Source organism: Pholis gunnellus (genome assembly GCF_910591455.1).
Source record: "Pholis gunnellus genome assembly, chromosome: 11".
Lineage (NCBI taxonomy): Eukaryota > Metazoa > Chordata > Actinopteri > Perciformes > Pholidae > Pholis > Pholis gunnellus.
In genome coordinates, this window is record NC_136538.1 from 14881113 (window position 1) to 14898192 (window position 17080).

The 17080-nt window shown below is 41.0% G+C and overlaps 1 protein-coding gene across 4 annotated transcripts in view; it reads left to right on the forward strand.

Annotated features, from left to right (window-relative positions):
- The window catches only part of kcnma1a (potassium large conductance calcium-activated channel, subfamily M, alpha member 1a), a gene marked incomplete at both ends in the record, with an annotated part of 121974 nt that overhangs the window by 87345 nt on the left and 17549 nt on the right, over nt 1-17080 (forward strand). For 3 of the 4 annotated variants that reach the window (XM_079168770.1, XM_079168768.1, XM_079168771.1), the window contains 2 exons: nt 18-94; nt 13627-13720. In XM_079168770.1, coding sequence (XP_079024896.1) covers nt 18-94; nt 13627-13720 — 171 coding nt within the window. Of the gene's footprint in view, nt 1-17; nt 95-9214; nt 9248-9612; nt 9694-13626; nt 13721-17080 lie in introns of all 4 variants that reach the window. The other variant, XM_079168769.1, reaches the window with a different exon arrangement.

Here is a 17080-nt window from a genome sequence, read left to right on the forward strand (position 1 = left end):
CTGTGTCCCATTTTTAGAGCATTTTTCTACTGCAAAGCTTGTCATGACGACATCACAGACGCTAAGCGGATCAAGAAGTGTGGCTGCAAACGACGTGAGTAGCTGCGCCTTTATTTTGCCCCATCGACACCCCTCCTTCCCTTCCTCTCACTCCAAAACCTACCTGTGGGTCTGTGTGTCTCATTATACTTACGGTTTATATTAAACCGTACCTCTCATTGTGTCATTGTTCCTCTGTACCACGACACTGTGATTTTAAAGGTAAAGCTGTATGTTGTCACACCATTATACCCTTAGGAAGGTGTTTATTACGGCTCCCATTTGAACTTCCATAACATCCATCATGGTATGATCATCAGACAATATCTGATTAGTTTTGTTCCGAGAGGAAATGTAGGTGTTATGTTTGAGTGTGTGTTTTCTTCTTTATTTTAGTAGATATAATTGTGTTAGTTGACATCTGTACCGACCAAAAAAAGGAAAACATCCACAATAAGAGAGATAATGCATAAGACAATGAGATGTTTTACTGTAACATTTAAAGTATTATTGGATATGACCCACTGTTATTATATTCATTTTACATGTAAATGCTATGAGAGTATTTGAGAGTAATGCACTCAGCCACCGTGATCTTAATTGTTACATTTCAGGCAATACACCCATGCGCCCCTGTCAAATGGATAGTTTCCCTCTTTATTTCTGCAGACATAACATTACCATTAAGGCAGGAACAGCACATGAATATAACCTGACCTATGCACGGTAGTCACTTCATGTTAGCCACTGGATAAATAATTCAGGTGAATATCCCGTATTTCTACAAAAGGTCACAGACAATTACAGTAAGCAGCCTGTTGGAGACAAAGCCTGCTTTTCAAAAAGATACCCACCGTTTCCTTCTTTTGTCTGTGTCATTTCAATTATTTAGACAATCTCTTACTCTCCCAGCTCAATAGAATCATCAGGCTTTTCACGCTCTGGTTTTATTGAGACAAACTGTTTACTTCGGTTTGCTTTCTTAATATTGTCACGTCCCAGAAGTGATCGACGTGGCGTTATGTTTCAAGTTATTAGTTCCCAACAAGAGAGTTGCATTTAGAAAGATGACAGTTCCATTACTGCAAGGGATGTCTGTCTGACAATATGTTCTGTTCTATCGTGTTTTGTTCTCTTCTGTTGTTTTTCCCATGTTTCTTTATGACCAGTGACTCACTTTTGATGTATTTCCTTCCCTGCTGCCATTGGAAAACACCACTTTATTTTAACTACTCACTGGTAGTGATTTATTGTGAGTAAAAAGAAAATGACTGTACTATTACCCAGAGTGCAGTGCAATTGTTTTTTTCCTCTTCAGCTAATAGTATACTGTATCTATGTTGCATGTACCAGTGTAGCTTCTGCATCCTTCTCCTCGCCTCTCATTTCTACTGTACTGTGCTCAGACCAGACCAGACCAAAACCAAAACAGCTGAAATAAAACTCACACCAGCATCAGGCCTCCTCCTGACAGACCCAGTCAGCTGATGCTCTTACTGAAAATGACAACTAAGTGTGACTTAAATCGGATGTGGCCGGTGAGATCTGCAGTTTTTCCTCACTATTTGATCATCAAGCCAAACTCGTATATGGCATTTGGAAGCCAATCTGCGGCAAGTCTTATGCCATTATCGATGATTAACCTCCCTATGGTGTCGTGCTCCAAGAAAGTACAGAAGGAACGTTCTAAAAATCACGGATGTCATACAGTAATCATAGATTTAGAAGAGCTAACACGAGGGGAAGGAAATTAACAAGAACCACTGAGGTTTAAATTGATCTGCTTTCTGTCAAAGGAGGTTTTGTGTGTGGCTGTACTTTCAGAGAGCAGAAAATGTCCTTGTGGGAAGTTCTGCAAATCCTAACGAGCTAGGTTGCCAAAACACAATCAAAACAATCTGGTATCCCCCTTTGCCCCACTTCTCTGTGATCTCAGCCCTTTTCTAAACTTTGGGTCCTCGTCCTGCTCTGGCCGAGGTTTCAGAGATCATCAGTTCCTCTCTGAGTTGAAATGTCACCACACACGTCTTGTGCATTTCAAATCTAGGCAGATGTTAGGCCCCCTTTTCTTTCTTTTTTTTTTTGGACTCGCTGCACTGGTTCACTAGCAGTACAGTGTTGCCAGAGCGTTAGATCGCCACTAGATGGCGATGCAATGCCAGAGTCATGTCTAATAATACAATACTCAAATGGTGATGTCTGTAGAGGAAACTTAAATCCCCTGAAACCTGTTCAGCAAAAATGCAAGGATGAAATTGGTGTGTTTCTGTGCATTGGGGTAATAAATTGAATCAAAAAACGGATCTACAGTTTGTTAAATTCCTCAGCCTGAGTTTGTTTCATCACTTTGTGGTCCTTAATGTGTTGTTTATTATGGTGTAGTTGGCGTTTGGGGAAGGCTGTGTTTGTGCAGAATGGCTGCCTTTCCAAGGACAAACGCATTTGTCTTCTGCACTCTGTTTTGCCTCCACTGCAATAAGCTACTGTGCACTGTTTGCTATCGCTCAAAAGTTCAACTCTTGAGCTTCTGTAACAGTATCATTTTCCTTGCACTCTTTGCTGAATAAGGAAGTCTTAGGGGGGTATATCAGAACGGTGCTTTCTTTGGGACATCCTTCGTATTCAACATAGTGCCCTGATAGCTTCTGTTTGAGTATGTTGTGACTTGGTGGATTATGGGAGATGGTGACTGATTGAACCCATGCAGACAGTTTATCAGGGCAGCCGTCATGTTGAATCTTCAATTAGGAATGCCCTGAAATGGACACCTTATCGTTCAAGGCCAGAATCTGGGTATTTGTGAAGTCAGAAGTCGAAGACATTGTCGGTGTGTGTGTCTGTCTGTCTGTGTATGTGTGTGTGTCTTGTGTTATCCATCACTCCCTTTCCATGTGTCAATAATCTACATTGTAAAAAAACAACAACATGTACTCCGTGTTCTGAATGCCTAAGCAGAAACTCTGAAGTTAAGAAATTCCAGCATGAAGTGATAGCATCGCTGCACCTTGTCTACCATACAACCAAACTGTTTCAACACTGTGAACAGTTATCTCTGTATAGCTTCTCTTGTTGCTAAGACCAAAACTACGTTTTCTGCATGCTTATTACATGCTCAAAAGGCACGTGTGCATGCCACAGGATACAACAGTCCCTGATGCCTTCATCCCATGGGTTATGATCTGCGTTTCCCATTCTTTCCCTGGCCAGAAGCTGAAACACATTACTTCATTCAGGATCTTATTTTCCGATGTGACTCAGAGTCAAAGATGCTGAAAGTGTCTCTGTAAAGGTGCCAGACAGTATTAGTCTGCTGTCTGTTTGCACCTTGGCAATGAGAGAATGGGGACCGGGGACTGTTTCTGCCCAGAGTCACAGCAATCTAGATGTGCTACTCTGGGGACTTTCACTCCTGCTTCCCTCGGGGTTCAGAGCTTCACACACACAGCAACAGACACACACACACAAACACACAAACACACATACATACCACAAAGATAGAAAGTGTCTGCTTACAGTTTTTGGGCTGCAGGCTGACTAGTAGTTAAGGAGTTTTTACTCGTGTAATACTACTTTCACATCCAATATTACCTAAACGAGAGCACCTATTTTCCAAATTGCACTTTCTTTGGGACGATAATTAAATAGAAACATCAATGAAACTCTTTCATACAATCATTATGGCATTGGGGTTGATCCTTATAAATATACAGTAACATTGATGATGCAGGCCAACATATGTTTAGTTAGTAACAAATGCCATTGTGACCTGATTTTATTGAATGGACACAAGTCATTTCACCTCATGCATTTCAGGCACGTGGATAACAAGCAATTGTGCATTTTATTACTTCTAAATCTGTAAGACAAAAATGGTATTTCCTCTTTCAAAAGTTACATATGCTCACTTTAAATTGACAAAGAATCACAGAATAATTACTGAACATATACATCCTTTATCTAGACTTGCATGCACATTAGAGTGAAGCTTCCCTTGGGCAGTGGGGCAGTGAAACTTATACAGTAGCATGTATTGGCCCGTCTAGCCTGTAGAATAGTGTGATGCCTTGGACAGAGCCGCTACAGCTGCATGGTGGGATACAGGTACGTGATCCACGCCTTTAGCCAAATGGATAGAGGATGTACAAATGTATGAAACATTGTATGAGGTTGCTGCTGAAGACATTGCTCATGCCTCTCTTCCCTGAATGCCTCCCTCCCTCTTTCCTTTGTCCTCAGCCCTCTTTCCCACTGTTATAGTTTTGCCTCTTGACCTGTTACAGCCTTAGCTCACAGCTTGACCTCTCCAGACTCAGTCAATAGAAATGAGTATGATTATTCTCTTAGTAATATTGTTGAATTGTAACGTGTCCTAATTTGACTCTTCCGACAAGAAATTAAAAAATAAATAATTGGGCGACTTTTTTCAGGTAAAGTAATTCGAAATTTGAAATAAATCTTGGCGCTTGGAACATGTTAATTTAATTCGGGGCTTAAGTCTGTGGGAGCAGGTGGCTAAGGCTTGTACTTTCTGATGAAGTTAACTTCCGACTTCCCCTGGATAAATATTTCTCCTTTTGCCATTAACCTGCTGCTTTTCCTCTCCTCTCATCCCAAAACATGACTGTAGCCCAGATGTCCGTCTACAAACGAATGAAACTGGCATGTTGTTTTGATTGCGGCTGTTCAGAGCAAGACTGCTCTTGCATGTCAGGCAGTGTACATAATAACATGGACACCCTTCAGAGGGCCTACCCACTTTCCTCTGTCTCTGTTCATGATTGCGCAACCACTTTACGTGCCTGTAAGTTACACCGCCCCAACACATGCTGTTAGATGTCTGTGGTGTGTGCTCTGTGTATATTGTACCATGCAGAGGTACTGTACGTGTACGTGTGTGTCTGTGATGTCGTCTATGTGGTGTGATCCGTTAACTGTGACTCCATAGTTTGTGTAGCTGTGGCGTCGTGAATACATTTTTTTATTTATAATATCTATCTATCTATCTGTCTCTCTATCTCTGTCTATCTGTCTCTCTGTCTCTATATCTATCTGTCTATCTGTCTCTCTATCTCTATATCTATCTGTCTATCTGTCTCTCTATCTCTATATCTATCTGTCTATCTGTCTCTCTATCTCTATATCTATCTGTCTATCTGTCTCTCTATCTCTCTATCTATCTGTCTATCTGTCTCTCTATCTCTCTGTCTCTCTGTCTGTCTATCTGTCTATCTATCTATCTGTCTATCTATCTGTGTCTATCTGTCTCTCTATCTCTATATCTCTCTATCTGTCTGTCTATCTGTCTATCTATCTGTCTGTCTATCTCTATATCTCTCTATCTGTCTGTCTGTCTGTCTGTCTATTATCTATCTATCTCTCTATCTATTTATCTGTCTATGTCTGTCTATCTATCTATCTATCTATCTATTTATCTGTCTCTCTATCTCTCTATCTGTCTATCTGTCTGTCTATCTCTATTGATCTGTCTGTCTGTCTGTCTATTTATCTGTCTATCTATCTGTCTCTCTCTCTCTCTCTCTCTCTCTCTCTCTATCTGTTTTTTTCTGTTGATTTTATTTTAACTCTTAATCTTTTAATTTTGTATTTGTAGTTACATTTTATCAGTATTTTTCAGTTATTCATCATTCATTTGAAAATATTAGTTTGGTTTCATGTAATACGTGGTGTGGCTCTGTGGTGCTGCTGTAATGTACAGTACTGTAGGTGTTAGACATGTGGCTAACGCATGCTGCATCAGTCATGCAGTTATGTGATAATATCACTATTGGATTTGATGTATTTCGAACTGTAAAGGTAAGATATCTGTATATAACAAAATGGAACGTATTATTTTATTGTAATATACTGATAGTGTTTGTTAAATGATTGTCTTATATATTTAATTTGAAGGTCCTTACAAACCTCTGAGTTAACACTGTTTTCAGTTTGTACATTTTTCAGTTAAAGCAGCTTTGCTTCTGTTACTTTTTTTTTTTTACTTTTGACTTAACCTTACCGATCAACTGTTCAGGAGTCTTTAGTTTCACTTTAATGCAGAAGATAAGAGAAAATCACACCTGAAACGGTGTTTTGAAGATTTCTAACAGTGTTGTCGAGCCTTATAAATGAGGTGCAGCGCACTGATATTAAACACATTTTTATTGGTGACACTGGTTCAGGAATGTAACTAATAATATCTCAAGCACCTAATGTGCCCTATTACTCTTTTAGGCTTTCAGAAAAGAACAATAGCAAGAAGAACACATCCTATTCTTCCCACAATTAACACTGTTTTTAGGACAGAAAGTGTCAATTTGTACATTTTATTTTATAAAATGTTCTGCTCAGCCTCTGATCACAATTGTTTGAAATTGTCTTAGGTAGTGTACCTATCTCCTGCAGTCTACCTCACATACACTGCATGAGAGAAGGGATGAGAATTAGGGGGAGGGTAAATAAAATGGTAAAGAGAGAGGCTTTGTATCGCAGGAAAGAACAAGAAATAGACGAGGCGAAAGGAGAGGAGAATAGAGGAGACAAAAACACAAAATGAGAACTACAAAATAGTGATAGTTCGCTTGATAAAGTAAACGTCGGAGGACAAAAGCTCTTAGCAGATCACCTTCCTTTCGATTCTGCTTTTGAGTGGATGGGAAATGCTAAATTGTCTGTCAATTACACATGGCATCAGTAGACCTAGCTATCAAAGCGTTGGGTTCAGACATACAGATCCGATTTCCTTCTCAACATTCTCCCACCGTCTGCCGACTCAGCCTAGATTAGTGTCAAACATACCATGATGAGTTTGGCTTGGCCTCTTGTAGTTCGGCCTGCGCTGATATCCCTCGGTACCAATTACTGGCCATTACATGGTTACTGATCTCACTTCTCCCTCAACCCCCTGTAGGATTTCAGGAAAGCCTCCCCTGTCTTAGATTTCTTTCCCTTTTTAACTCTGACTTTGTCTGAACAAAGTGAGTTTACTGAAGGAGTGCATTGGGCTTTGTCAGCCAGGGATTGTTGGATTTCCTCTCTCCATTTCCCCTGTTTTTTACCCAGCAGACTGAAAGAATAAGACGTGTTTATCCATGATGACTTCATGCCCTTGTACATCTGAACCAGATTTCTCTAGCCCTAGTACTTGGATAATTGATTTCTTGGATAGAACTCTTTCATTTAATGCCCCCTGTGTTCTGATGCAAGTTACATTAGGACCACCTAATAAAACACAGTGCAACACATAAACAAAAACCTGTGTTGCTTTATGGTCTTTAATGATTCAATATTTACTTAATAGACATTTTTAATATGCACTCATCTTAAGTGAGTAATGTGATGTTTGGAGAAATTGATAAAACTTTTGGGCACATGGAGCAATCTAGGGACAAATTAGCCGACCAATTTAAATCAGTCTTCTGTTACTAGATACATTCATATATAAATCCTACAGTTTGGTCAGACATTGAATTGTTGAAGTGAAAATACGAGAAGACATGCGCTTGAATTAGTGGCGGAATCTTTTGCAGTTAAAAAGATGGACATTTTGGACAGAGGAGGGCAAAGGCAAGCAGTTTCTACCACTTGTAAAATGTAATAAATGTAGTTCATAGCACAAGTTAGAGTTCTCTCTTGTGTGGTTGTGTGTTCTGATTCTTGTCTTCAACAGTTTAAGCTGAAACAGTCATTTTCTGATCCTTTTATTAGTTACATATGGTCTTTTTTTGTGACCAGACAAAAAAATCCTCACTGAGAAAAAAGTGAGAAAATAGACACGTGACAGGTTTTTTTTTATAATGGAGAGGCTGAAAGCCTTTATAAAGCTCGGCTATGGACAAGGGTCGGAGACCCGGGGCTCGGAAGATGCTTACAGCTATTCCACGGCCATTTGGGCTGTGTGTGTGTGTAACAACATGCACTTCAATCTCTGTGTCTGTGCATGTGTGTGCATCTGCATCTCATTGCTGGGGACCTTATCTATCCTGACACGGAAATTATGTTTGCATTTTCATTTTCCCAGCCCTGCTGGTCTGTCACCAAACTTGCCCTGACAGCTCCTGTCCACCAGGCAGGCTTGGTCCCCCCCCCCCCCCCCCCCCCACCCTCTGTCCTATGCCGCCTCGCTACGCCCCAGATGCTAGCCAGTTAGTCTGCCGCCTCTGCAGTGCGGGCAGATTGCTAGAGACAGATGCCAGGTTCACTGTGGGTCCCTGTTTGAGGATCTGTGTCATAGGCCAGCCTTGGGCCCTCACTGTGACCTTTACTGCTGGAAGAGACTCTGGGAAAGACTGGGGAGTGTCAGCAGCTCGGAGCTCATTTCAAATGCCCACTGTATCAGTACTTCCATCGGTACCCGTCTTCGGTACCTCCTCAGTCTAGGTCATGAACTGTAATTCCCAGATAATTAATAGTTCTGGCATAAGTGGAGACCTTGGTCAACACTTTTTAGAGAACAACCCAAGAGATTTAAAAGTGAAGCATTGAACCCTTGTTCCAAGAATTCCCTTTCTTCCAAATCTCTATTTATGCAAGAGATGTGGACCGCATGTAAAGATCAAGTCTCTTTGCATTTGTGCTCTGTTACCGCGGCTGTTTTGAGTAGCGAGTGTCTGCTGTCTGTGTGCTGGATGTCTACATGCACTTAAGTATGTAGTTGTTGTCTTTGCACCCCATGGTGGCTTTATTTGTTCTATCTACAGACCTCACAATGCTCTTCACATTTAAATCGAAATGTAAAACGTCAAAGCATATGGGTTTTTTTTAAATTAGAAACATTACTTTGTTAGATCTACCACGGAAACCTCAAATGTAGCTTTTTTGATAAAAAACAAAATCTGCCATTAGTCTGTCATTACATCTCATTACAGGTTGAGTGCACTTTTCTAAAAGCATGGCTCAATCTCAGAATAGACGGTTCATTTCATTCACCTGTCTGCTTAGTTTGTGCCATCATCATCACCACCACCATTGGGTTTCCCCATAATTTGAATTAATTGTACCTTTTTAATTTTTGGTTTATGCCGTCATGCCTTTCACTGGTAGTGCTTCATCATAGTTGCATTTGATTTAATTTCCACACACCGCTCTTATGTTGATGTCTCTATTTCCTAATGTGCCTGTTTCATTACATCCTTTTTCCCCCCGTGTGACCTGCCACTTGTCTTTGCATTCTCCTCAGCCAAATATAAGTATAATGGATATGTCAGATCACGTAAGTGTGTTTCTCTGTCCTTCTCCATTCTGCTCCAACTCTGTGTTTAGACTGTAGACCCCTCACAATGTCATGTAATATAATAAGTACTAATGCTGTGCTTTAGTATTTGCTTCCATGTCCCTTATTCCTTTAGAATATACTGATGTTGTCTTGTGTCTTATACAGAGACAAAGTAAACTCACAGTTTAACCAGTGTGAAATTCAATGTTTAACACAGACTGTTTATTCTAAGTTAAATAATTCAACATATGTTAATTGAAAATCAATTCCTGGTATTGATAGCAACTGAAAAGAAATTATTTTGTGTTTGATAATACCATGTAGTTCCATAAAATATTCTTTTTGTATTGTGCTGCATGTAGCAGCAGATGGCGCTACAACACCAGGGAACAGTGGAAGTCAGAAAGAGGCTGGCGTTCGATTCAAAGCTGATTGCAATTTAGGTAAATCTTAAATAATTGTTAAATGCATTACTTTTTTACTCTACTGGTTAAGAATATTGGTTAATTGCTATTTGTCACCTCTAACATTTTATATGCATATTTTTATCCAATGTATTTGTTCTTATTAAGAATATTGATATTGAAAACATTTTTTTGTTCCCTCTTTTAAATAGTGGCTGTCTCTAAGCAGAACTAAAAGGATCTGGAGCTGTCATAATATTAGTTTTACATTTATGTTTAAAACCAATAAACAATAAAATAAGAAATATGCATTGCATAAAAAGCTTTTTCATGCAGTTGCGATGCAGATGAAGAACAAAGCTTGCTCATGCAGCGAACACTATAATGGCAAAGCCAGCTTAGCTCACATACAAAAGTAAACATTTGTAGTTGTTATTCCTCTGCCTCATCATCCAGTTTACATTGAGTTACGACAATCTGATAAGGCTTGCATGCAGGACAGTACCGTCATGTGATTAGCATTTCAGGAAGGGACAGTTGCCGTCTGCGTTGTTCAGGATGCACAGTGGACCTGCCAGGGTGGGTGAGCGCTCTCTAACGCTGCACGTGTTTGACAAGGGCCAGATGAATCCAGGAGCTATCGGTGGCGCCCCGTAAATCAAGGAGGCAGCTGACGGCTGGGATAAACGTCTGTTTATCGCCCGGGGCCACCCAAGCATGCTCTGTCCTCCAAACAACCAACCAACCACCCTTCTACCAAAGGGAGGAACAGGGCTTCTCCTCTCCCATTCAACTTTACAACCACTTCAATACATGCAAACATACGGGTTGACTCTGCAGCCTCAGTCAAATTGTGTGTGTGTGAGTGTGTGTGTGTTTGGTGGGACGGCTTGCTGAACGTCAGTTGTGACCGAGTTTCTACATTCGGATGGTTTATTCTCATATTAAATACAGCAGGTTGTCTCTGGATATACTGTCAAAGTTACAGTTAAAAATCACCACGTTTGAGAATATAGGACTACATTTGTGGTCTGGAATCCAACAAAATTTCTATACAAAATACAAAATGAATCCTCTATAAATGTTCTATGATACAACGTTTTTGAATTAGTAATATTATAAATTATTAGTTCTAGTTTTATATTTGTTGAAGTGAAAGTAGTCTGCAACACATTATGCTTGAAATGACACAATATCTGATTGAATTTGACGGGCTTTAGCCGTGTCTCTGTTTTGTTCTACCAGAAAGTGTAGCGCAGCTGAGAAATACAACGGAGAGACTCCTTACTAATTCATGTTTGTCTAAAATGCAAAGTAAATGTCACTGGGAAGATTTCAGTCAGAGCGTGTGCTAAGTAGATAAGAGAGGATGAAGTTTCAACACCAGTTTTGGAAAAATGAAATGATAAATGATTCCTGTTTTTATGGCATGATTTTTTGGGGCTTAATCAGAACTGAAATGAGGAAAAAAATTATAATTTATACATTTTTCACAGAAACAAGTGTTTGATTTTTCATATAGGATTTTAATTAATTATCGCTCTTTTTTCTCACATATTTATTTCAAGTCATTGAATCTCTTATTTACCAATTTACTTGTTAACATCCTATAGTCCTGAAATCTCTGATAAAACAATTATATAATAAAAAATACAGCAAAAAATAACAAGGTCATTTTCTAGAGTTTAATCACTAACTAATTCATCAGCATTAATACAGAGTTTCTCACACTTTTATTCTCCATTGTTTGACAGTAATGGATGAAGTTAGACCGTCTTTTCAAACCCGATCAGTTAAAACCACCGGCTGCAGCTCCACCTCCACCACCACAAATGCATTCCTTCCCAACAACTTGCACCCCAACCAGGACCCCCTGTTCAAGCCAGGCAAACTCAACATCCCCCTTGTTAATAACCGTAAAGGAAGTCTGCTCCCCAAGGGGCCAGGGCCTGGGTCTGTCCCCTCACAACTGCGCTTCAGTATCTCAGGTCCAGGAGACGTGGTTGCCAGATCCCAGGCAGAGAGTCGGCTCAACCGGGCCCGCAGTCTGCCGGTGAAATACCGCTACCACCCCAGTAATGCCACGCTGCTCAGTCACAGTAGGCACCGTAGGTTGCCCCCTCAGCGGGATGCATCAGTCAGTAACCCTGCCTGTCCCGTTGCTTCATTTTGTCTCGTTTGCTGCATGTCGGTTCACTCTGCTGGAGCCACTGCTGTTGTTGCTCCTGCTGCTTTGCACAGACATACCTGCTCGTGCAGTGGCTGCTTCTGCCTACATTGGGTGAAACTAAGGAGTGCTAAAACATGTGCATTTAGAATCTACATAAGAGAGATACTTATCTGTATTTATTTTCAGAAATCTCGCTTGAGTTGTGAGCTTTGAGGATATTGAGGTGAAATAGAAACTGTAAATGTAAAAAGCGTTTATTACCCAGTAGCTTGAAAGCATTTAATTTTCATTTTTGTGGGTGCAGTAAGTTGTACTGTTACTGTCAACAAATTAAGTTTAAACCAGTAGGAGCCTGCCTAACAATATGGCGAGGAATGCATATTTCGAATGTGGTATTATCAAAGTACATTAGAAAGAGAATTATTTGTCAAGTGTAAAGTGCTTGTGATATCAGCTATTCTGAAAGCCCAGTTGCATAAAGGAAATGTCAGAGAGTGACATTTTATTAGAAGGCAAAGTCATATTTCTTATCTTTTATTAGCAGAATTAGGTGACAGCATAGGACGGGGGCTCAGACAATAATGAATTTCCACATGCTTAGAATAGTCACGGCTTGCAGCGTGCACATTGATTTGCACTAATATCATGCTGTGTTATTGATTTCTAACCAAAGGACTAATATGGGTTTGAAGTGACGGGGCACTTGGCATTTGTGCTGGGAGAGTGCAGAGTGGATAAGAGTATCTGGGTGCCTGTCTGAAAGCTCTTGAAACTCACAGACAGTAGTGAAGATCAGACTACTGTTAGCTTGCCTGAAATCTTCAGACGACTGGGCCTGGCCTCAATCTGGCTGCTCTTTCTCGTCCTCTCTGTCTGACTGGGACTCAAGCAAAGTTTGAAAAATAGTGTTTTAATAAAAGAAATCTTAAGAAACATTGTGGTTATGGCTAAGCATCCTGCAAACGCTTAATAACACCTAAGCATCAAAAAGAAAAATGGACTATTAAATATTACATAGATAATACATTATTTAATTTAAACTTTTAAGACGAGTCCTGACCTCCTTCTGGAGGATGATGTTTATTTATTAGCTGCATCGATATTCATAGTCCACTAATTCATGCCCTGTGAGCAAGCCTTGTCCGTAGTGATGTGTGTTGAGTGCTAAGTGTTCTCTTGGCATGGAGGTAGACCAGAAGAGCAATTTTGTGCGCATTTAGATGGAACTGGAATGATGGGGTGGGGTTCAGATAGTTTTGTTAAAAAATAAATACAAATAAACTACCCACTCAAGATCCATCTGCATAACCTACTTTTTGTCATTGTCATTGCTTTTGCCCATGCCCCATTGACAATGACAGTCTGTACCATCACATGGCAATTAATTGTGTAGGAAAGCATGGTCACTCTGATGCAGACTGCTCGAGGTCCAATCATCTGCACATTTTAGCGGGTGTACTGAACAGATGCAGTAGTGTATTACTGAAGGCCCCGTAAAAGTGCACCTTTGAAGAGCCTAAATATGGGGGTTTTGGGATGTGAGCCTTCCGTAACCTTATCAGCTCGTAAAAAGTTTTTTTCTCCACGTTTTTTCTCCTACCTCTCTCAGATTTACCATTGACCGTTACTAATGTTTTCTCTATATTTTCTCAATTTGACACTGAATGATTAATTTTCCTTTTTTTCTGTTCAGTTTTTTGTTTGCAATGATTGATTGGTTGTTGGTATTTTTTCTATGTCAGGTCCAGCACACTTTCCCAAACATCTGTCTCTATTCTGACATTCTTTGCGTATGCTTGCAGTGGAAGACGAGCATCCATCCACTCTCTCGCCCAAAAAAAAGCAGCGCAACGGAGGGATGCGAAACTCACCCAACAACTCGCCCAAAATGATGAGGTAAGAGACGCTGATTTTATTCTCCTTCCAGCACTTCAAATGGGGAGTGAGAGGAAGTCAGATACAGGGAAGAACGGAGGCCGGGAGGAAGGGATGGAGGGATGCGTGTGAGAGATACTTCAGAGGTGGATGCTGCTGGTGGTGAGATGATGGGAGTTTGGATGGATGGGAGGGGGCAAATTAGGGGTGGCAGAAGAAGGAGGTAAGAAACTGTGAGAGAAAGAGAGAGAAGTGCCCTGTTAGGCAGTGGCTGTTTAGGATGGCATGCTGTCAGCTGTTAATGACAGAGCTGAAATAATATTTCTGTCATGGAAAGCGGCTGTGAGGAGCCGTTTGAAAACTCCTCTGGCTTTAAAGTCCCAGCTGTCACCTCCTCCGGTCTGGTCCACATGTGCTCCTTAAACAATGCTGGCACTAATGACACCAGCAACCAATCAGAGGGACCTGCATGGTTACTTTGCCCTCAGGCTACTCCTCTATTGTGGGAACTCCTGTGAGTACTGTTTCTGGTACTTAAGGCCATATGTGAGATGTATCATCACAATCAAATATGAATTCAAATATTACCTTCCTTTTATCCTGTCCTGTGGAATTATATTGCCGTTAATTGATTTTGAAAGATGAAAGGGGTAGGTTTATGTGCTCCTCTGGCTGCGAGGCGGGGTTAGCAACACGACAGCGTGGAAAATACAGGGAGGCCGAGCTGTGCGGATTGGGACGGCAGGATAAAGGAGTGATGGGGAAGATCTAACGGGACGGGAACATTCATAGCTACGCTGCCCTACTCTTAATGAGAGTAAGTGTTATGGTTGTCATCTCAATGACTTTACAAGAGGAAAATCTGAAGAGAGAGCTGTGTGGTTTTTGTCACAAACACTTGCCACTGTTATTATTTACGCAGAGAAGCTGCACCGCAGTTTAATTTGAATCGTTTAACTCTTTAATCTGTTTTCACGGGTTGTTCTTGGTCATTATTTCGCTGTATTATTTCCTTACATTCAACTCGATTTCTTTGTATGTCGGTCCTGCTAGCTTCCCTCAGGCAGAGTTCCTCCTTCTGAACTGGAAGGCCTGTGATTTTGTCGAGTATGCTTGTCGGCCTCCCCCTCAGTTCGCCACAAAACAAGCACTTAATAATCCTTCACACTTGCCGAACCATTAGCCCAACACAAAGTCGTACCCTTCAGTCTAGTTTGCAAAAGAGCATAATTTTAGATGCCCTTGCTCAGAGGGAGAGAACTGCTACAAAAACAACTACACATTGGCACATTTCCAGCTAACTGCTTGTTTAAAAGGCTGTTTAGTTTGCCTAACTTGGAGCACGAAACCTTTTCTTCTCTTCCTTTCTTGCTTAGGAGATGGTCCCTGTTTGCCATGTAATATATGCATCTTTGCTTTGATCTCGCAGTGATAATAATTCTTGCGAGTTATTTACTCAGTTTTGAAAACGCTTCAAAGCGGTGTCAAAGTTTTCTTTGCTTTAGGGGTGCTTTTGTATTCTGCTGGCTCTTGGGTACTGGGATGACAGGTCCTCTGTTATAGGTGTAGATTTTTTTCCCAGTCTTAGCCCTCAGCAAAACATCAAATTACCCATCACAGTCCACAGCCCCCCTTCACAGCTGCCCCCGTCAACATATAACACCATATATATTAAACAGTTTTACAAGGTGGATTTTATGCACAATGAAAAGTGATTGTTTGAGGTAGCCTTAGGGATACTTTATTCTACAAGCAAGGAGGGGGAAAACACAGTCGAGAGCTAGCAAGAGAGCGCGCCTACGTATCAAGTATGGTTTTTACAGGACTTGCAGCCTGAAGGCCTTTGTAAATAAATAATGATCAACAGATTGGCTCTGGGCTTTTGAAAAGCATGCCTTTGTCAGTTTGCATGATGGGGAAAATTTTCAAAGCAAGAGGCTGCCTTCGTAGTCTGGCAGAGAGGGATTGGGGGAGCAGGCCCATCCCCAGTTTGTGACTGCAGAGTGATACACTGGAATAACTCAACTCTGTTTGAAAAATATACTGAGGGAGGGAGGAAGAAAGAGAGAGGGTGAGACACTGGAGTGAGACATGCTGTAAGGGAAATATTTGTCCCATATAAAAGTGCATCAGATACAATACTGTACTGCACCCAGGGAAAATGTTTGCTTTGCAATCTGAACTGTGAATTTATTCAATTTTGAAATATAGCAAATGTATTTTGGTGGGTTTAACTTCTAATAAAAGATATTCTTCCCAAGAAAACAATACAAATTAAAATTAGACATTGCATTTTGTTTTAAATTTATTTAGAAATTGATATCTGTGTAATATTTTTAAACACTATGGGTGACATTTAATCCCACGTTGCATCCTGGCTATCCCTACGTGTCGTTAATGTCCCAGTTGCCAGTATGACGTGTTACCATGCTAACGAGCTGCATTGCCACCATGGCATTAACACCATTCCCACGAACCTTTTTGACGGGTCATGACTGACGACACGCATCCTATCGCAGAAGATGTCACAATATCATCTGCAGCTGATATCCCTTGGGCGTGGCACTGTGTGGCACAGACGTCATATCTGCTCTCCCTTAGTCTTGTGGTAGGTTCAACCTGAGGCAGGGAGAAGGCAGAGGGAGAAGGGAGGTGTGCGGAGCCTGTGACAGGCTGCCAGTCACATCGCTGACAGCTCTGTGAAAGATAGCTGTCTTGGCAGAGAGAGCTGGAGCGGCAGCCCGCCTGCATGCGCCAGTCAGCCCCTGTGTGGAGGCGAGCAGAGCTGAGCAGATTGAAGTGACGGGGGCTCTGTGGAGTTGATTGGCGCAAACACGCGGCTCTGGATGAAAGATTCAGGCTGAGTGTAAAAACACTAAATGCTGTCAGTGTTATTATCACCTGCACTAACTGATAGAGGGAAGAGAGGTGGAGAGAGAGAGGTGGAGAGAGAGAGAGTGAGTGAGTGAGTGAGTGAGTGAGAATGGCTAATTGACAGCTTTTTTTTTTTTTTTTTTAACTTTTCCTGCATTGGTATGCAACTCAAATGCAGGTTGAGGGAAGAGACAACATCAAAGCCTTGTCAGTGAATGACAGTGTTGATAGAGGATAGAGAGACTGATACTGAGAGAGATGTATGTCAAATTCTTGGGATGTTTTCTCCCATATTACTCAAATGTCTCGCTCTCCGCTGTTGCCTGTTTTTGGAGTCTGTATAGCGCTGCTTTAACCAAGGATTTCATTATTTGGGTTGAATTGCAAATAACAATTGCATTGCTAGAAAACAAGCAGTGTTTTTTTGAGGAACGACACTAAATGTCTACAGGTTATCCTGACTCAGTGTTTTGCATGAAATTGTATGGATTGCCTTCAGAGGAGCTG